At 38.8% G+C, this 21,476-nt stretch overlaps 1 protein-coding gene across 2 annotated transcripts in view; it reads right to left on the bottom strand.

Moving 5' to 3' along the window:
* The window catches only part of LOC127509339 (uncharacterized), an 82,791-nt gene that overhangs the window by 26,898 nt on the left and 34,417 nt on the right, over nt 1–21,476 (bottom strand). Inside the window, exons 4-11 of one of the 2 annotated variants that reach the window (XR_007929205.1) lie at nt 20,820–20,912; nt 20,531–20,605; nt 16,801–16,914; nt 16,339–16,473; nt 16,020–16,097; nt 6,618–6,716; nt 6,273–6,330; nt 4,357–4,452 (exon numbers count right to left, since the gene is read on the bottom strand). Coding sequence is in view for 1 of the 2 variants with exons in the window: in XM_051887965.1 (XP_051743925.1) it covers nt 4,357–4,452; nt 6,232–6,330; nt 6,618–6,716; nt 16,020–16,097; nt 16,339–16,473; nt 16,801–16,914; nt 20,531–20,605; nt 20,820–20,912 (789 nt within the window). In the remaining variant the exon portion in view is untranslated. Of the gene's footprint in view, nt 1–4,356; nt 4,453–6,231; nt 6,331–6,617; nt 6,717–16,019; nt 16,098–16,338; nt 16,474–16,800; nt 16,915–20,530; nt 20,606–20,819; nt 20,913–21,476 lie in introns of both variants that reach the window. The other variant, XM_051887965.1, reaches the window with a different exon arrangement.

Raw genomic sequence — 21,476 nt, 5'->3', positions numbered from 1 at the left:
TGTTGGCCATAGGGAATGCTGTCACTGACAGCCTATTTTTGACCCGTAGGGGGAGTGGTTCTGGCATTTCAGTTGAAGCTGCTAGTTCTGACGTTTGTCTAGCCATCTTTGGCATGCACTCTCCTCAAGCATGGCAGCGTGGGTATATCGTTCTCCATATGCGTTCAAATGCAGTGTAGAGTTCCCTTTCGAAAGAGAGAATGTCTCAGGTTACGTATGTAACCATAGTTCCCTGCATAGGTAACTGCGTTACCTGCCATGCATTGGGGCTGCCTGCTGAACAGTTCCTTCAGACGATAAGGTACTGACTGCTTCTCTAGGCGCTCCTTTTATACTTCCGGTTCGCATCTTTAATGACGTCATAGGCTGTCGCCGGCCAATAGGATTGGTGAGATTTGATAGTTGCTTTCAGACACCGGTTCACGTAATGACGTTCCCCATATGCGTTCAAACGCAGTGTCTCGTTCCCTGTTCTCAGGGAATCATGGTTACATACGTAACCTGAGATGATTTCCGATAGCACGTGAAGGCAGCATTAACAGCACTCAAAGCCGACACTCAGAGGCTGTGCCGCAAATCACACCCTATACCCCCATTCACTACTCCCTACATTAGTTTACTAATATAGTCCACTTGACAGAGTGAATGAAAAGAAGAGAGTGAACACTGATGAACACTTGCTGTTAACAAGCAGAATCACTGAAGATTGTGTCAACTAGACCATCTCCTATGAAGGCCTCATCGACACGACAGCCAGTGGCACAGATCCCCAACAAACCATTTCCATACAGGCGTGATGAATCCGATCTTCAACTAGATGGAACTGGGTTAAATATTTTGACTGTTGCGATCCCAATCTGACTTATGACTCGTAACGTTGCCTGAATCATAATCATGCACTGTTCGTTGTTGGCCAAAGGAGAACTGGCCCCCAACTGAGCTTGGTTTCTCCCAAGGTTTTTTCCTCCATTTTGTCACCTGTTGGAGTTTGGGTTCCTTGCCACTGTTGCCTTTTGGCTTGCTTGGTTGGGGACACTTGATATTCAACAATGTTTTTGATCTGCCTGTATTGACGCCAGTGTATGCGAACTGAACTGAGCTGGACGATGACATCACTGTTTTCTCCAGAGCCAATGTATAGATGAATTTACTAAATAAATAACTACTGATTTTTACAAAGGAATGAATCAATACTGAATTTATGGACAATGACACTATTTTCCTTTAGAGCTGCTGTGCAGCCAAAATCACTGTAAAGCTGCTTTGACACAATCTGCATTGTTAAAAGTGCTATATAAATAAAGGTGACTTGACTTGACTGAAGGACAGAGAAACAAGAAAAGAAAAACACAAGAACTACAACTGAATTCCAGCCACAGCCTTGAGGCCCATTTTGGAGATCAGTGTTTGCTTTAGTTGATCTCTTGACTAGAGATGCACCAATGTATCGGCTGCCAATATTTATTGGCCCATTTTTGCTCAATTTACAACCATCGGTATATCGGCTATAGCAGGAAAAAGGCAGATATAAACCGATGGTTTGTTAATGAACTGCGTGAAGGCACTGAGCTGTATAATGTCTGTTGCAAAATCCCAGCTCTGCTGTCTGCGCTTTAATGCTAATCAAATAACAAAAGACAAAAAAACGCACACTATTCTCGACTAAATAACTTTTGTAACTTTCATAAGTGTAGCTGACCCCATCCAAATGATGGCCAAAACTTTACTAATGTTTTATTAAGTTTATTGTGTCCGTTTTCACTCCACAAAAAAATAAATAAATAAAATTACACAAAACACTTATTATAACTGTTAACAAATATATACAGACCTTATGATTTTTCGGGAGGTGTTTAATAAACTGGCAAACTTTAAATCTACAAAATAACTCAGAAGAACTGCATGCTCTCCTTTTCATTACCCGTATCGCTCCATAATGACTTTCCTTCAGTGATTCTGCTTGTTAACAGCAGGTATTCATCACTAATGCTCTGAATGCACACACTAGAAGATTCGTCCAGACCATGAGAACACACACCTGTCGATTGTAGTAAGATTTTCACAGTGAGACGAGATCTTACAGAGATTCACAAGATCAAACATGAAAACAAAAAAAAACAAAAACAAATGGAGGATGATCGACATTGTCAGCTGGTTCTTCTGGCCTAAGTTTTGTTTTAAGGAAAGAAAAACAAAGGGGAAAAAAATAATATGGGTGATCTTCTTTCTCGTTACTCCACTTTCGTGGCATGTTTGTGGCTGACAAGTTTCAGCAACAGAAGCACACAACATCCGGTAGGTGCAGCTTGCTCGCTCTCACTGGTATCACGTCAGAGGCTGCCCAATCAAGATTCATAATATCAAACATGCTTGATATTTACGATTTGGGATAATGAGGGTTCTGATGCGATTGGGAGCAGAAAAATAATTATAATGACACTGTTTCCATTTTCGAGACGAATGCTAAACTATTAGGCTATTTATTAAGCTTTACTTCACTCGCATTATTGACATCATCCTTTACATAACAGTCAGTGGTCACGGATGGTAAACGGCAGATTGTATTACAGAATTAAATTGAGCAGTGTAATGTTTTATATGTTTGGTTGATTGTATTTTATTTTAATTATTTAACAGGCTGCGATATCACGTAAGCAATGCAAGAATTTGTGTGTGCGCGAGGTGCCGACGTGACCACTGGATTTTTTTTTCCTTCTAAGACAGTAAACTGTACTGCGTAATTTATGGTCATACAGGTAAAAGCAAGACATAATTCATACATTTACAAAAGACACTTAAATAACGAAAACAAGCAGAATGTCTGTTTCCTTTCCTAGATCTTTGGAGTGCGCCACAATGAACCACTTTCGTTTTGTTAATCTGTAGACCTAATTATTTAAGTGAAATATCGCGTAGCCAATAGGCCTAAATATTCCCTTTTATTTTATCAGTGTTATGTAGGCCTATAGTTTCATTCTGTTTTCTCCGTTCACAGAAGCGCTGCATGTGAGTGATGTGATGTTGCATGAACTTATGTTCTACATATCCTGCAATTTTCGCTGGTTTCAAAACGCACAACAAGCTGCATATTAGCCTACTTGACATTCATGTAGGCCTAATGCTTGACGGTTGGTGACATATCCTCGGAAAAACTAACGCCAGGGCATTGCCATTGTGACTTACCTAACCTATGATGACTTGACAGCTGGGCTGAGCGCGGGCATTTCACTCACACGTGCCTCAAGAACCACTGCTGTCAATCAAATCGTTCATTAAATATTCATGATTATGAAAAACGTACTTTTATGAACTAGTCCTGATCGGAACCAAACCAGCGCAGTACAATTCTCTGGACTCTATAGATCAATAATTATCAAAAAAAAGTTGAACTTTTGGATAGCTATAACAGAGTAATTTAAAAAATGGGCATGGCAAAATATACTCAGAAGCCTAGAAATCCTAAACGCAACTCAGAACTTCACAAAAATTAGTAAGATTCTAAACAAGCATGCAAACTTTTATGGAGATCAGACCATAGGTGGTGCTATAACTGTTAAAAAGCTTTAAAAACCATGTATTCCCTAAGTAAATTGCCTTTATTGCCTGTAAATGTTTTTTTTTTTTTTTTTCATCTATGATCTAAGTGGTTACATGCTTGCTAAATAAAACATAATACCTTTTTACGCATGAAGCTTGCAGCTATATTTTTATGTGTTTCTGAGTTTTGTGGGTCACCATTGTGCTGAAGAGTAGAGCCTGTGCTTCATTCCAGGAGAAGATTAAGAGACTCTGAGAATATGTGGCATGTTGCTTTATTTAAAGGCAGTAACTGTGTAGTTGCTGATGCAGCGAAAAATCTCTTAATTTCAATTATGCATGTTTGTTGTTGTTAGCTAGCAGTCATCTGCAAGAGATTAGAGTTAACTTGATGTTTCAATGATTTTAGTTCAGTTATTTTTGCTTTATGAAATTTTCTTTTTTTTTAGTGAACTCAAATTAAATAAGTTCAATATGCTCAGATTTACTAACACATTAAGAACATTAGTTTATATACTTAAATGGCAGTTGGCCAGTTTAAGGCAGTTCGGTTTCTGCAAATGAAAGTAGTTAACTCAAGTTTTTAGTGCATGTTAACTTTACAATAACATACTGTTAAGTAGATTACAATAAAGAACTGTTCAATTAACAGTAAATTACTGTCAACAGTGTTGCTAGTATTGTACCTTTAATTTACAGGACAATTTTTTTTTACAGAGTGTTTAAAGTACCTTCACCATGAACTTTTATTTTCAAAAAAAATTTCCTCAAAGTAAGATTCCTGAAATAAAATATAGTAACATTTTGTGTTCATTTTACCTGTTTTCAGTATCATTTCTGTTATTAGTGCAATGGAGGTCAGTAAAACAACACAAACTGATCCAAACAGATACACCGGGACAATACGGCGAAAATCTGTAATGCAAGTTTAAAAATTTCAATATGAAGTTCAAACAAATGCAAAATGATTGCATCATTTCACCTTTAGTGACATAAAAATGTTTATATACTCACTAAAACAATTGAATTACTATTAATTATTGTTAATATTAATTTCTATTTAATTACTAGAAAAGTCTTTGTTTGCTTGTTTTTTATTATTTTATTTATTATTAATGGTCTAATCTTATATCATATCTTATTAACTATTTAATCTTTGTGATATGAATGATTTTTTTCCGAAGAAATATTTTAGTAATCATCATAAATTAGGTATTGTTTGAAAACTGAAACACTCACAATTCATCTGAAACTGTTTTGAAACTGGACATTGTGTTACCATGGAAACAGTTCTTTAAAACCATTTAGTGGTCTCCATTTAGTGACCATTTAGTGGTCAAATTTGGAACACATCTTGGTTAGACTTGTGGCTTTGATTGTCTACCAATTTTAGAATCCAACATATTTTGTAAAATTCATATTTTGCATAAAACCCAATGCTTTTACTTCAGCAATAATATGCTGATTGCCTTCTTTAAAAAGAGACCAATCTTAGGTCTGTATTCCAAAACATTATTACAACCATTTAAGTTCAGATACAGCCTTTTCACGTCTATGCTCAAAAAGGGGAGAGACAGATAACAGGTTAAACCAGGGGTGTCAAACATACGGCCGAATACGGCCCACAAAGGTGTCCAATTCAGCCCACGGGATGATTTGAACTATAATAAAAAAAAAAAAAAAAATAAAAAATAGAGATGCACTAGTCCACACTGGTCATAAATCCAAACGTTTTTTTTAGTTTTATTTTGGTCAATCTTTATTCCGGGCTTACAAACAAAGTGCTTTGTAATAATTTCCCAAAATTTAATTTCTGTGGAAATATTTACGATGTCTGTGAAAAGGACATTAACACAGGCACACGCTGAATATTTACACAAAGAGGAGAACAGACGCGCTAGCAGAGAAAATATTGTACCATGCACAAGCTCACTGTTCGTGAAAAATAGAAAGAATAATATAAATATTGAATTGGGGTTGATATGAATGTATCTCTGAAGGGAACTGTCTTCAGAAATGTTTTGATGGCTTTTCCCTTGGGATTGTGATAAAAATGCAGTGTTTGCCTCTAATATCAAAGAGCTACACATATTTTTTGAACAAATAAACAAATTTGCTTTAAATCTAATCACTAATAAAAAAAATATTTTAAAAAAGCATTATTTTAAAAATCTAACCTTTTTTTGCTGTAAAAACAAATGCGGTTTTAAGGAGCAGTGTACTAGTTTTCTAATTTGTTGTTTATATGGTTAATATTAATGCAACTATCAGCGCACTAAGGTTTTTTTTTTTTTTTTTTTTTTTTTTTTTTATTAATTCTGCCCACACATGGTTATTTTTTTTCCAATCTGGCCCTCAACCTAAAATGAGTTTGACACCCCTGGGTTAAACTATTGTGATTATCAATTATTCATATTTGTTGTTTTATAGTGTAAAACTCTGACATATTTAGCTGCTAATTACTGGATTAAAAAGGCTAATCAATATAACTGATTACCCCTCACATCTGACTCACTGCTATTAGCTGTTTCCATTTTCATTTGTCTCTTCTAAACACACACAAACATGCTTAATATTATTGGTCCTGCACTGTTTAATATCATGAACTACTCAAGTTCATTGTGCATGAATCCAAACTGATGTAGAAAAACATTATACAGAGAAGATGATGAAAGAAGATGACCAATACTGTACCCTGATCAAATCTGAGATAAATGTAAGTAACATCTGTAAACCTCATAACGGTCCAGAATATCTGCAGAAACACCATCACACAGCCCCATCCAATAGGATCTGTAAATTGATCAAATAAAGCATTACCACTACGTTTTTTTGTCTTCATTATGCAGGACAGTTGTAGATCAGACAGGGCAGTGAGAGCAGAAGGAAGGTGAATGGGACAGGGCACACAGATCAGATTCAAACCTCCATGAGCACAACAGCTGTGATCAACCCTGTGTCACAACTCTGACATTTAATGACAAGTTAATAAATATGAAGACACTTTGTAAAATAAACTAATATTTGGTTTTTCCAAAAAAAAAAAAAAAAAATCTAACATTAATGAAAAATGATCATACCTGTTTTATTTTCCAGTGTCACTATGTAAAGACCGATCATCACTGCATTAATCACTAATATGAAGATTAACATCAGAGTTCTTATAACTGAACGTGAACCTGAAAAAGACAAGTGTGAGAATGTTTTCATGAATAATGCTTTCACCCAGCTATTTTTGTTCTAAATATGTTTTATGTTCTAAATATGTTTGTTTTGGTTATGGGAACATTAAAATGTCCAGTTTTCGTTTTTTTTTTTAGTTTAGTATGATGTTCCTGAAACATCTTTCAATTTATTTTTTTATTAACAACTCAACATTATAAGAATGTTGATTTGTAAGAACATAAAAGAATGTCCAGTTTCCTTGATGGTCCTGGAACGTCATTTAGTGATTAGTATGATGTTCCTGAAATATTCTTTCAAACATTAAAATATCTGCTGTTAACAAGCAGAATCAATAAAGTAAAAAAAGAAGCAACAAGAACAGAAACCATACTGTAAAAAATTAAAATTGCCAGGAATTAACAGGATTAACAAGTATTATTTTACAATAAATTACTGTAGTCAGAAATTTACTGTGAATTCTAGCCAAGTCAGAAATGTGACAAACTATTAGCATGAATATGACGATTTTGTTTTAGTATTAAGCATGAAGATTTATCAATAACTCATTTCAAATTAATAACTGTTTGTAGATGGATCAACTTTGATTCATCTTTGAAAGATGTGACATCTTGTAAATATTACCTAATGATGCACAGATGTCAATACATGACATACAAAACACAACAATGGTGACACTCAACAAATAATACAAACATTTATACAACATAAACCAACGTTCTAAAATAAAACAACAACACAAACTGCTAAAAGTGTAGCAACAATAAGTTCAGCAGCACAGATAAAACCAACAAGAATTAAATAACTCCACAACATAATCTATTAATGCCACACTGCATTTTGTGCTGACTGTGCATGCACAACTTCCTATAGTTTTTGTACAGGAAACAGAAATGATTAGTTCTCCTCCTGAGTCTTCACTTCCGAGTTGTTTGTTCATCCCGTGACAGCCCCATAGGCTAAGGCTATGCAGTCTTTACCAGAAATATTAATGTTTAGTTCACCTTCCGAGTCTTTGGTAGTCTGGGTAGTTTGTTCTTTTGTCATGTGACAGCTGTATCGAATACAGAAATTAATTAGTAATTCCCAACCTTCCTTACAAACAAAGGCGTAGTGTTTTTTTTTTTTTTTTTTAACTCTTAAAGGTATGTGATGCTTTTCTGGTCTCAAATCTCTTACAATTTATAAATTTGTGAATTACTATTATGATGGTTCTTTTTCATAACTCGTGATGAACAAACGACCCAGACCTAAAGACTAACTAATCATTTCTGTTTCCGGGGTGACAGAATGAATGACTGAGATCAGGAGGTGAGGTAAACTAACAGACTGCATAGACTGAAGACCCAGCTAAGCAAGGAATTAATCATTTCTGTTTCTCATGATTTGACCTTGGCTGCATTATAGTGCATTATAAATTGATGTGTTGGGGATTTTGGCTATTAACATGTAACATTTTAATTATATTCTGTTGAAAATAACAAAATGAGTTAAATGACTTGAAATAAGATTTGTTCATTTTGCTGAATGAGTCTCAAAGATCCAAGTCAGTAAAATAATCTGAACTTCCAATCACTAATTGTCAAAACAGTGCTGGACATCACTCTATAGCAGAGGTTCCCAATCACAATCAACCCAAACAGTTTAGCTCCAACCCCAATTAAACATGCCTGAACTAGTTAATCAAGGTCTTCAGGTGCACAGCAAAACCCCCAGTGTTAAATAACTTCGCTCAGAATTTATTTGAGGCCACACTCAAAATTGTTAAAATTAACACTGAGGCAATGTTAAAGTTAATAAGATAATTAAGTGATTAATTAGGTGATCATTTGTGATTAACACCTGTTGTTAATGAGCAGAATCACTGAAGGAAAGAATTTCACTATTGTGTCAGTCTCCATTATGGTGATCAGTGTGTGCTTTATTTGGGTTCTTGATTGCTTTAACTTGATTCTTGATTGCCCTGGTTGCTTTAACAGTAAAGAAAATTTGTTATGGAAAATAAAGCCCAGGGAAAATGTAATCAGGTGTTGGTTATGTTTTGATTTACTATACCAACACCTGATCATGTAATCACTATGTAGTGGCCAGAATCAAAGATTGCATTCAGAATGTTATTTTGCATTATTGGTTATTGCAGCACCATATCTTTACAGTATGAGACTCTGCACAAAAGTGTTGAATTATTTTACTGTTTAGACACACACAGACATCAAATCAGCATGTGAATATCAACAATGGTGACAATCAACAAAAGATTAATAGATAAACTCCGGACTTCACAAAACAAAAACAACATCAAAAATAAAAGAAAATAGAAAGAAAACAAGAAATTACTAAGACAATTTAGATCATAATTTATTCATGCCGCAATACATGCTGGGAGCCATGGATGAGTTTTGATTGGTGCATCCATCATGCACTGCAACATGCTTTTTGATTTTTACCATTGTTGAGATTCATATGTTGATTCTAGATGCCTGTGTGTGTCTAAGTGCACAAGTAGTTCAAACCTTTTTGAACAAAACAACTTTTAAAAATTCTTAATATTAAGAATCACATGGCTGCTGTAATCAGTAAAATTAATTCACCACAAATAAGAGATTTAGCTATGCATGAGACCAGTTAATCAGGTCACAACATGATTACATTATAACAACCAAGAGCACCTGATCAGATTTGTTAGTTTTCTTTGCTACAAATGTGTTTTAGAAACACACAGTTACAACACACAGTGAAAAACTAATGTTAAAAAGTCAAGGGCCAAAACCACAACCAAAGCAAACACTGATCACCCCTAAAGTTGACTTAGTGACTTTCCTCCATTGATTCTGCTTGTTAACATCAGGTGTTCATCACTAATGCTCAATCAGCACTTAATCACTTAATTATCTCATCAACTTTAACACTGCTTCAATGTTCATTTTAACAACCTTGAGTGTGGACTCGTAAGCAGCGTCCCAATTCAGAGGCTGCCAATTGCTTCACTGCTGCACTAAGAAAAACAATCCTCCATAGGCTAGACTGTCCCATTTAATAATGCTTGTGGCCTTCGAAGGTGTGTCCTTTAAAGTCTGCATCCTTCAAAGGATGCAGCCTCTGAATTGGGACACAGCTAAACTCTGACCAGTTAATTTAACACCAGGGTTTTGTACACCTTGGTTTGCTGGTTCAGGTATGTTTAATTAGGGTTTGTCGTGTCTCTTAAATAAAGACTCTGGATTCAAACTGTATTAACGTGTTTTGTTTTTACTTTCTTCAGGCAACGCCATACATACATATATCTCACTGGTACTTCCTAGTCGCTCTCTAGTGACATCATATAACATCACCAAACTAGAACACATAGCAACATCCATAGCAACATCACCACATCTCCCCTTTCTAGAGAACAAAGGGCAGACTACCTTTGTATCAACAGACCTTAGAGGATTATTTTGCCTCTTATGCTGGAAGGTCTGCTCCTACCTAATTCTTTAAACAAAACAAGCAATTAGAACAAGTGTCCTTTCCTTTTTGAACAATTTCTCAGTTTTTCTTCTTTTTTCTTCAATTATGTATATTCAGTGGTAGTGCTTTCTAAACTCTTATGCAACTGTAAAACAATCTGTTTACAGGTTTAGCATTACTGGTTTCACAATTCTTCTCCCATACTTTGATCTTGGAGTAGACACCATCTCAGGAAAGTCTTGCTTCTCTGATTCCTGAGAGACAGGGTGATATTCAGTGAATGTTTCTAAGGACTGATCTTGTGTTTCACTTGATCTAGCAATGACGAGAGCATGGGCATGCTTGTTTGCAGCCTTCTGCCCATAAGAAGCTGAGCTGGACTGTACCCATTCTGCAAGGGTGTAGCTCAATATGCTAAAAGAGCAAAATAAGGGTCTTTGGCTTTCTTGAGAATTGCCTTCACGGTTTTGACCGCACGTTCCGCTTCAACATTGCTCTGGGGAAACTTTGGGCTGCTGGTAACATGTTGAAATCCATACGAAGTAGCAAAGGATTCAAACAAACGCCCAGAGAATTGTGGCCCATTATCTGTTACCAAAGTTTCTGGAACTCCATGCCGTGCGAATATGGACTTCATGTGAACAATGACATCAGTGGACCTAGTAGGTGATATCAGAGCAATCTCCACATATCTAGAATAGTAATCTAAAACTAGCAGATACGTTCTAGTTCCCAGCATGAACAAATCCGCTTCTAGCCTTCGCCAGTGCCTGTCAGGTAGTTGAGTAGGCATGAGTGGTTCTTTTGGGTTTTGTCTCTCCTTGAGGCATGTTCTGCAGTTGAGCACCACTTCTTTCAGCTGATGACTTAACCCTGGCCACCACACTGATTATCTTGCTTGCTCCCTGCATTTCACAAGTCCTAAGTGCCCCTCATGCAACTTGGTAAGGACGCTGTTTCTCATGGCTGCTGAATGACCAGCCTCATGCATCTCAGCAACAGGTCGTCCTGTACAGTTAGGAGAGCACATTCTGCCCAGTATCGTTACAGCACTGGATCATGCTTGCTGTGTTCTGACCATCCTTCAACACACAGCTTCATCACACTAGAACATATATTATCACTCTTCAGCTCTTTTCTCACCTGTTCCAGGTACGTTGTACTTGCTGGTAAATTTCCCATGATAGAGTCTACATATATGTTAGTGTCTTTCCAAAATTCTCTCTCTTCTTCTTGTAGCTCACTCCGCTTCACCGGAGCGTGTGAGAGAGTGTCAGCCACCCACAAACTCTTTCCTGGTATATGAACAATGGAGTAAGAGTAACGCATCAGTCGCATTCTGAGCCTCTGAATACGAGGTGGAAGTGCATCCAAAGCTTGTGAGCCCAAGAGACTCAGTAGCGGCTTGTGGTCTGTTTCCAATTCAAAATGCTTACTGATGAGAAAATCCTTGAATCTATTGCACGCCCATGTGAGACCCAAGGCTTCTTTCTCCACTTGTGCGTATCTCTGCTCTGTCTGAGTAAGAGATCTTGATGCATAAGCTATTGGCTTCCAACCTTCTGACCATTTCTGCATAAGGACAGAACCCAGTCCATAAGACGAAGCATCGGCCAACACTTTACAGTCTCTGTTTGAGTCATAGATAGCTAGAACAGGTGGGGACGACAGAGCATCTTTCAGAGCTTGAAACGCCTTGGCTTGTTCAACTCCCCAAATCCAACAGTTCTTTTTCGACAACAGATCACGGAGAGCTTTGTCTTTTTCTGCCAACTGGGGGATAAACTTCCCAAGCTGATTCACCATCCCCAAGAAGCTCCGCAATTCACTCACATTTGAAGGCTCTTTCATATCCCTGATGGCTGCTGTTTTCGTTGGATCAGGACTTATGCCATCAGCAGAGATAACCTGCCCTAAGAAGTGAACTTTCTGCTTTGACAACTCACACTTCTCAACATTGAGTGTCATGCCTGCCTTTTGCATTTTCCGCAACACTGTATGCAGACGAATGTCATGCTCCTCCTTTGTTCTCCCCCACACCAGAACATCATCAATGTGACACACCGTGCCTTCCAGCCCTTCAGTGACCTCAGAAGCCATTCTGTTCTGAAATTGTTCTGGAGTGGAGGTTATCCTGAAAGGAAGCCGTTTAAAGAAATATCGGCCAAATGGAGTTATGAACATTGTGTACCGCGCAGAATCCTCTGACAACGGTATCTGTCAGAATCCCATATTGGCGTCTAACTTACTGAAGATCTGTGCTCCAGCCAGCATTCCTAACGTCTGTTCCACAGATGGCAGGATGTATTTTTCCCTGCGAACTGACTCGTTCAACTTTGAGAGGTCTACACATATTCGAACAGCGCCAGACTTCTTTGGGACCACAACCATGCCAGCACACCAGTCTGTTGGTTCCTCCACTCTGCTGATTACTCCCAATGACTCCATACGACCTAGCTCTTTAACTTTGCCCATTAAAGGTAACAGGATTCGTCTCAGGGTTTTAAGTGAGAATGGAATAGCTCCCGGTTTAAGCCTGATAACGTATGGCTGTCGAACTTCTCCCAGACCGCTGCACAGTTTTGGATAACTTGACTTTAGTCTTTCCATATCGATGATATCTAATCGTGCCACAAGCTCAAGTTTTGCGATAGCCGGTCTGCCCAGAAGTGCAGTGTGTAGATTTCTGATGACGCACACATCTTCCTCAGACTGTTTGTCACCTCTCTTTAACAACAGATTTGCTACTCCGGCGACATCCAAAGGAATTTGTCCTGGACCAAGCAATGGCCTTGTCGCGTTCCTGAGGGCTGGTAAGTCTTTCTTGAAAATCTTCTTAAACACATCTACTGCCATGACAGTGACATCCGCACCGGTATCAATCTTAAATGGTACGCGTTTATGTCCAATGTCCAAGTCCACCATCCATGGTTCACCAGTTTCTGTGATGCTGCCAAGAAATATAGGATCGCCCTCCCACACTTCACGCACAGTTTTAGATGATGCACACATCCGCTTATAGTGGCCTTTTTTTCCACAGGAGTGACATTTTACATCATTTGCTGGACAGTCACGCTTTGCATGTGCTGGGGAGCTACCACACTTATGGCACTGGTGGCCATTCGTCTTACTTAAGTGTAGTACAAGTGGTTTTTGTTTAGCACAATTTCCTTTTTGAGCTCTCCCCACATTACGCTTTCCTTTGTACACTCGGTCGACAGTACTGTACTCACAGCGTCTGTCGCACTTCTCAGCGCAGCTTGCTGTCATTTCATCTCCTTGCTTTGTCTTGCCATTGCAATTGCTCTTTCCAAGGTCAGTTTATGATCCAACTGCATACGCTCAGAAAGCCTTCTGTCCGCCAATCCCACGACGAGTCTGTCACGAATCAGCTCATCGTGCAATGCAGAATAATTGCAATGTTCAGCCAGAGCATACAAAGCTGTCACAAATGAATCAACAGTCTCATTTTCCTCCTGTTTACGCATATTGAAACATGCACGTTCGTATATTACATTTCTCTTCCCAATGAAATGTGTTTCAAAGCCAGCATTTACTGCATCATACTTTGCTCTATCAGCGTCCGCCAGTTGTAACCCACGGAGAATATCATCTGCGTCATCTCCCATGCAGTAAATGAAAGTATTCACCTGGTTCTCTTCCAAGTTTTCATGCAAGTTGCTTGCCAATCGGAACCGTTCAAACTGCCGGATCCATTTTGCCTAGTCTTGTGGTTTAGAAAAGTCAAACGGCTCGGGCGGCTGTATGCTGAATGTAGCGCTCGGTCCCACTGCTCTCGGTGCAGCGACCGCCATATTTCCGCCATCCATTTCAGCTCAAGCGTTCTTCCCAATATACACGGGCTTCACGAGTCAAATGCAGCAGGTAACACGTCTAACTACAGCACTTCTGACACCATGCCGTGTCTCTTAAATAAAGACTCTGGATTCAAACTGTATTAACGTGTTTCATTTTTACTTTCTTCAGGCAATGCCATACATACATATATCTCACTGGTACTTCCTAGTCGCTCTCTAGTGACATCATATAACATCACCAAACTAGAACACATAGCAACATCCATAGCAACATCACCACAGGGTTCCTTATCAGTTAGTCACATTCAAAGTTAACATCAGTGACTGACGAATTGGGATCTTGCCTAACTTTCGAGTGGTAACAAAACAAGCCAATGCATATTGGACAATGAGAATGACCACGTCAACACGCCGGTCGCGACTCTTTTTTCTCTGGAAAGCTTGAATACCTTCTGCTGTTGACCAGCCACTGCTTGTGTGTAAAAGCACAGCCATGGGTCTGCTTGACACTTTGGGAGATCAAGGATCTCAGCAAGAGCTTATCCGCTCTGCAAAATCCCTGTGGATCTCAGCGTGTCATGTGCTGTTGAGCTGCCGGCTGACAGTGCGGGTTGTCACAGCAACCCAGCACGTCGCTCGCCGCTCTAGATAAGGGTCAGATGTCGATTGCTGCATTGGAGAGAGGGCTATTGTCTTCTGGACAGGAAGGTGATGAGTCAGATTCAGAGTTGACAGCCTTGCATCCCTCTGGGCTACGAAAGTCACAGCGCTGACCCTCGCCAGACACGCCATTTCTGGCTAAACCTTGCAGAGGCGTGAGATGTCGACAAAGTGCGCTTTCTCGATGCTCCTATCTCGCAAGGTGGCCTCTTCAGCGACATTGTCAGGGACTGTGCCCAGCAGTTCTAAGCAGTCCAGAAGCAGGCTGAGGCAATCAAGAGCCTGTCTCCCTGCAAAAATACAGCAATGCTCTGCCATGTCCAGCGCAGCCACGACATTGAGCCCCCTCACAGGAAGATGACGCTGCCCACCTCAGCCACTGCTAATCCTCAAAGTGGTTGGCAAAACGCCACCCCTAAGACAGCGACCCAGAGATGGAAAGAGCTGCTTTTTCCCCCGGTTGAAGGCCGGGTGGAGAATCTTTTATTTCTGTTCAGCCTAAAAGAACAAAAGAGCAGTTTCCTCAATCTCTGGGTCAGGAGAAGTATGGACTGACAGTCAGCGACTCTATGCCTTCCCACTCTCATCCCATTTGTCATTCGCCAGCAGGCAGGAGTCCGCGGTTCAAGGACACGATGCCTCCTCACACATCTTCAGCCACTCCCTCACAGGAACCATGGAGCCAGGTAAGTGTTACACTACTTTCACGGCCCCACTCAGGGACCCTGTGCTTTCTGGGTTAGTAATTAATTAATTAATAATTCCTTACATATATATATATAGCGCTTTTCTGAGCGCTCAAAGCGCTTTACATATTGAAGGGGGAATCTCCTCAACCACCACTAATGTGCAGCATCCACCTGGATGATGCGACGGCAGCCATATTGCGCCAGAACGCCCTCCACACACCACTTTATTGGTGGAGAAGAGACAGAGTGATGAAGCCAATCAGTATATGGGGATGATTAGGAGGCCATGATGGACAGAGGCCAATGGGCAAATTTGCACAGGATGTCTGGGTTACACCCCTACTCTTTTCGAAGGACATCCTGGGATTTTTAACGACCACAGGGAGTCAGGATGCACCACTAGGCCCCTATGCACCACTTCACTGCCCCACTACTGGTACATCTGTGGTTCCATAGGTCCTGCTCGTTAGGTCTCTGGGAGCCTGGTTAGTGCTTCCCAGCCCATCACACTAGTAACATTATTCAATATATGTAATCTGTTTACAGGAATCTAATATAAAACATGTTACATCACTTTGTTTTTGTGAAAACATAACATGTTTCCCCTAACACTGATGATCATTATAACAGAAATATTGATGCAGTTAAATAGAGATTAGATCAGAATTCATCAAATACTTACAGCCAACCCTTCGACATCTATAAAACCATCTGTCATTTGTCAGCATTAGTAACGCTGGTAAAATGACAACGATGAATCCTAAAAACAGGAGAGTAATTATATTAATGTTTGATATTATAAGACATCAACAGATTCACAGCAGACTGCAGTAAACCATGCATCCCTGTCATTCGTAAATCATAGTGAACATAATGAACAGTTTATTGAATACTGAGTGTTTTAAAGTGACACTAGAGAAGAATGTGCTGATGTGCTGATCTAAACCCTGAACCCTAAAATGAACACAGATGAACTCAAATGATTATAAATTAGAACTTACCTCCTCTGGCAGTTCCAAACGTGAAGAACAGGAGGATGAATTGTAATGTAGGCAGAATATCAGAGGTCATATCAGTCAAGAGGTCAAATATTTCAATTATCCGTCCACTTTTCTTTCCAATCTCAGTAACTAAAACTATAATAAATAGTTATTTTTATTTATTAAGATCTTATTTAATTCAGTTTTAAATCATTATAATGGCAGTTTGTCATGGCAATTTACAACAACAATAAAAAAATAAAAATCAACAAAAATAGATTAACTGAACTGAATGAATCAACGTGACTCTAAGAGATTTTATATAAACACATATATAATTAATAAGAGTAATGAAGTCATTCAATAACTTTAAAAAAAACTTCACGTTTCTAATAAAAACTATATTATGATATTTAATGAAAAGATCAATATGTACTATTTCTACTAATACTACAATATCAAGAAACTACAATATTTACTTACAGTAAATGATTCTACAGAAGCAGCACAGAAATGCTATTGCAAACAGGAGTATTATCACGAATTGGTTAAGTACAGAATAATTCAGAAGTTTTTCCCAAGCACTTGCAAAAAGAACTGGAAGAACAGAAGAGATAACAGAAAAACAGTTATTACCAAATAGAAGCACAATCAAACATCTTGGTTACTACTGTAACTTCTGTTCCCTGATGGAGGGAACGAGATATTGCGTCGATGTACTGACACTAAGGGTCACACTTGGGAGCCCCAAATACCTCTGATACTTCAGAAAAGGCCAATCAGAATTGGCGAATGTTTTTTTTCATACGTCACTACCCTAGACATATGGGTATAAAAGGAGATGGCGTAAAAAAACCTCATTCAGGTTTGTGCTCAGGAGCCAGTAGCATGTCCTGGCCATCCAGTAAGTAGTTCAGTGCTGTGGCAGGAGGGACACAATGTCTTGTTCCCTCCATCAGGGAATGGAGGTTGCAGTAGTAACTAAAACCTTCCCTATCTGTCAGTCACTTCAATGTTGTATCTATGTACTGACACTAGGGGGCCATATAGAAAGTGCCACAACTGCTGAACTGAGTTATGAGGTTTCTGGTGATACGGATATCGGCAGGAAACTACGTGCTGGGTAACAAGTCCATGTGATGTATTGGAGAATTACCCCCCAGGAAGCATATTAGCACGACTGTAATTCAACTGTAGGCAATCACAGAAAAACAAAACCCTTGAAAGCAAACCAAAGAAACGGTCTGTGTCTAGGATAAAATTGAGACATTGAAGTATGCATCCTTCAGCTCTATCGCCACAAACCAATCCTGTTGGCAAACACAAGTCAAAATGCGCTTCTGCATCAACATCTTGAATGGGTGCCTGTGTATGGCCCAATTCAAATCTCGCAGGTCTAGGATTGGTCGTAACCCACTGCCTTTTCTTTTCTGCACCAACCTCTCCCTGTACACCCCAACTGAAACCAGCTGGTGGCATGTAAAGAAGTTTGCATCGTCAGAACGTGCCACGTTGACCTGTGTGGGTTTCTGTGTTTGTTTCTGTGTGTACTGCAGCAGGACAGGAGGCGGCAAAGGGAGTGCGGATGCTGCTGAGTTGAGTGCAGTTCCTGCATCAGTTTTGACTCAGAAATTGCAGAAATTGCAGAAGTTGCCGTGGTCATGTTCTCACAGTAAGGACATGAGCAATCCACAAAAGCTTTCTCAGTGTGGTTACGACTCAGATACGCGAGACAGAGATTGTGGCCATCCAAGGATGATAGATATCGACCACATCCAGAAACACACAGGAAAGGCAACTTTACAAAGACACACTTTTAAGTTGAAGCACCCAAGGGAAACTCTCTCTGCACTTATCTGTGCAACTGTGGGAGAGACCACTGTGATGCACCTTATATCCAGCAACCAGCTTCATCTTTTAGAAGTGAATGCAGATCATCTCCTTTTATACTCCTATGTCCTTGCATGCAAATTCCACTCACCAGTTCTCAATGGCCTTTTCTGAAGTATCAGAGGTGTTTGGAGCTCCTAGTGTCAGTAAACGGACACAACGCTGAAGTGACTGACAGATAGGGAACTATAAATACAGGTCAGAAGAATGACAGAACACTCTTGTCATTTAACTGATAGTTTTTATGTAAATCATCTTGCAGTATAATTTACTCTGCCAGTCTCTCTGTTATAATCTGAGATTCAGGGTGTGTCTCCGTCAGCTCCCTAGTTCAGTAGTCAGGGCACTGGTCAGAAAGTCAGCCATTTTAAGCCCCGGACTCCACCTCAGTCCTCCAACCCAACGGCTTCGCCTTGGCTCAGTGCTCTCTCAGCTCCCTCATCTCAACATCTATGCCTCGGTCAGACGTCACCCTAGCTCAACTTCGGTATTCCTGGCTTCCGGTTGCACCTCTGCCTTTTATGCAGGAGATCACACGCCTGGTTTCATCATCCAAGCCTCCACCATGGCTTCTCCCTCCTGCAACTCCGCCTTGGGACATCACACTGGCTGTGGCCTGTGCGTCTGTTTGTTCAATATAAGCCTATACTATTTAAACACCTCTGAAGTGGAGTCTGTTTTTTATGTTTTATTTTGATAAACATGACACAGTATAACATTACGATTACATGAAAAGAACTTTTACTGTTATAAAAACAGATTTTGATGCTTTCAAGTTAGACAACATATCTAAACGAAATGCACTGCTTCAAGTCAGCTGCCGATCGGTCTGTGCAATGCTGCATAAAGTCGAACAAGCCTATATGACAGTATCATATATATTTAAATATATTTTCTCCTGCACTTTTTTCACCTTAACAAATGTTTATCAGAAACACACAGTTAAAACAGCAAAAGAAAAACTGTTAAAAAGTCAAGGGTCAAGAGCACAACTAAAGCAAACAATGATCACCATAATGGTGACATCAAACTTTATTATTTTAAATAAAACATCAACATCTAAATCTCTGTTAATTCTCAATAAGAACTTTAGTATGAAAGAAAGAAAGTCTGGGTTGTAATAAGTGAAGATGCTGGGTTAAAGGGTTTCTGTTGAGTTTTGTGCTAAAGAGTAGAGCAGTGCTTCAGTTCAGGATGGGCCTGAAAACATTGGTGTTATGCTGCATGTTGCTTTTTTTAACCTTCTCCTGGTCTGTTCCTGGTTGGTGGAATGACCTACCACGCTCTATCTGAGCAGCTGAGTCTTTAGCCATTTTCAAAAAACTGCTAAAGACATATCTTTTTTCGTCAACACTTGACCCAGTAATATAGCACTTTTTTATTTATATTTTACTTTTCTTTTTTCGATTTTCTATTCTTTCTCCATCTATTTGCTTATATATTTAAAAAAAAAAAAAAAAAAAAAAAACCTTGCTACGAGCACTTTACTGATGAAACTGTGACTTGACACAGCACTTACATACTGTTGTACTCATGTTGATTTGATTGCTTCTACTATTCTCATTTGTAAGTCACTTTGGAGAAAAGCGTCTGCTAAATGACTAAATGTAAATGTAAATGTGACTATCGGTACCAACACTAAAACCTATTCAGGCCCAGTGCAGGGCCAGTTATGGGTTAGTAACTAATTGAGACTCAGGCCAGTTATGGCTCATGTGTGGCCCTTGTCTTTAATCCAGATCTGGGCCCCTCCAGGGCCGTCATTCTTTGCGGCATGTAGGCCATGGGAAAAGAGACTGTGTGGACCAGAGCTAGGCCAGAAAAAAAAAAATGGTTACACTTTAATTTAAGGTGATGTACTTACATTGTACTTCCTCTAGTAAGTACTGAATAATATTAATGAAGTAGATAGTAAGTACATACTTACTATAGAGTTACAGTTAGGGTTTGGTTTAGGGTTAGTTACTTGTAATTATGCATAATTTACTGTAACGTGTAACTATGTCACCTTAAAATAAAGTGTTGCCAAAACTGCTATGTGGGGTGTTTGCCTGTTCTTCTTGTGGATTTATTAAAAATTGTTGATTTTGTATATTCTCCTTCATCATGAACTCATTTATACAGCCACAACGTGACATATAGAGCTGCTTAATGTTTCTGTACTTGTTATTATTTGTCATGTTGTTGTTTTAGATTTGCTACAGATTATTCAGATTTATGACTACATTTAAATTCTGACAACCACAATTTTCATGTCACCTTTTAATGCAGATTTTAAGATTTTTATGATAATTACAGTTGATTGACATTTGTATTTGTTTACCTGAATAAATAACAAGTGAGAGAACCACATATTCTGCAACATAACTGTATTTCAGAGTCCATGTTTGAAACTTGTCTGTTAAAAAGAAAAGAGAATAATTATAATCACAATATTATATAAACACCAACACAATGAAGCGAAGATGACACTAAAACATTGAACACTATTTAATGTTAAAGGTTCATTCAATTTTCTTTTTTTAAATCACTCACACAAAGATTATATAAAGTCCAAACATCTTGGTATTATGATTCATTTTATGATAATAAACTGATAAAATTAATCATACCTGTAAAGTCATTAATATATGGAGCAGCCCAAAGCAACATGAGAGGTCTCAGAAAATAAAGAGCACAACAAGAGACCGTTTCATTCAGAGATCCTGAAACAAAACCAGATATTAATCATTAGAAGTCTTTGTTACACAGTAGTAAGAATAAGTTTGTGAACCCTTTGAAAATATCTGAATTTCTGCATGGATTACTCATAATCAGAATACCCATAATCAAAATGTGGTCTGATATTAATTTGACTCACAATTATAGACTAACACAATCTGACTAAACCAATAACACACAAACAGTTGTACTTTCACATTTTTATTGAATAAATTAAATAATCATTGACAGTAAAGGGTGGAAAAAGTAAGTGAACCCTTGAATTTAGTAACTTATATATCATCCTTTAGCAGCAGCAGCCTCCACCAAACGTTTCCTGTAGCTGCTTATAAGACTTTTCACCCATTTTGGACCATCCCTCCCCATAAATCTTTTTCAGTTTATCAATATTTCTGCGTTGTCTTCCCAGCTACAGGCAGAGAGTCTCCTCAGCCACTGTCCTGGTTCTTGTACCTTGGTTCCTGGAGTCAGAGCGGGACACACAGGCGTGCTCTGCCCATGTTCCGTTCTTCCCGGAAATGCACAAGGGTATCATAATATTTGTGGAA

The sequence above is a fragment of the Ctenopharyngodon idella genome, chromosome 3 (genome assembly GCF_019924925.1).
Source record: "Ctenopharyngodon idella isolate HZGC_01 chromosome 3, HZGC01, whole genome shotgun sequence".
Taxonomy (NCBI): Eukaryota; Metazoa; Chordata; class Actinopteri; order Cypriniformes; family Xenocyprididae; genus Ctenopharyngodon; species Ctenopharyngodon idella.
This window is presented reverse-complemented; position numbering and strand designations above follow the sequence as displayed.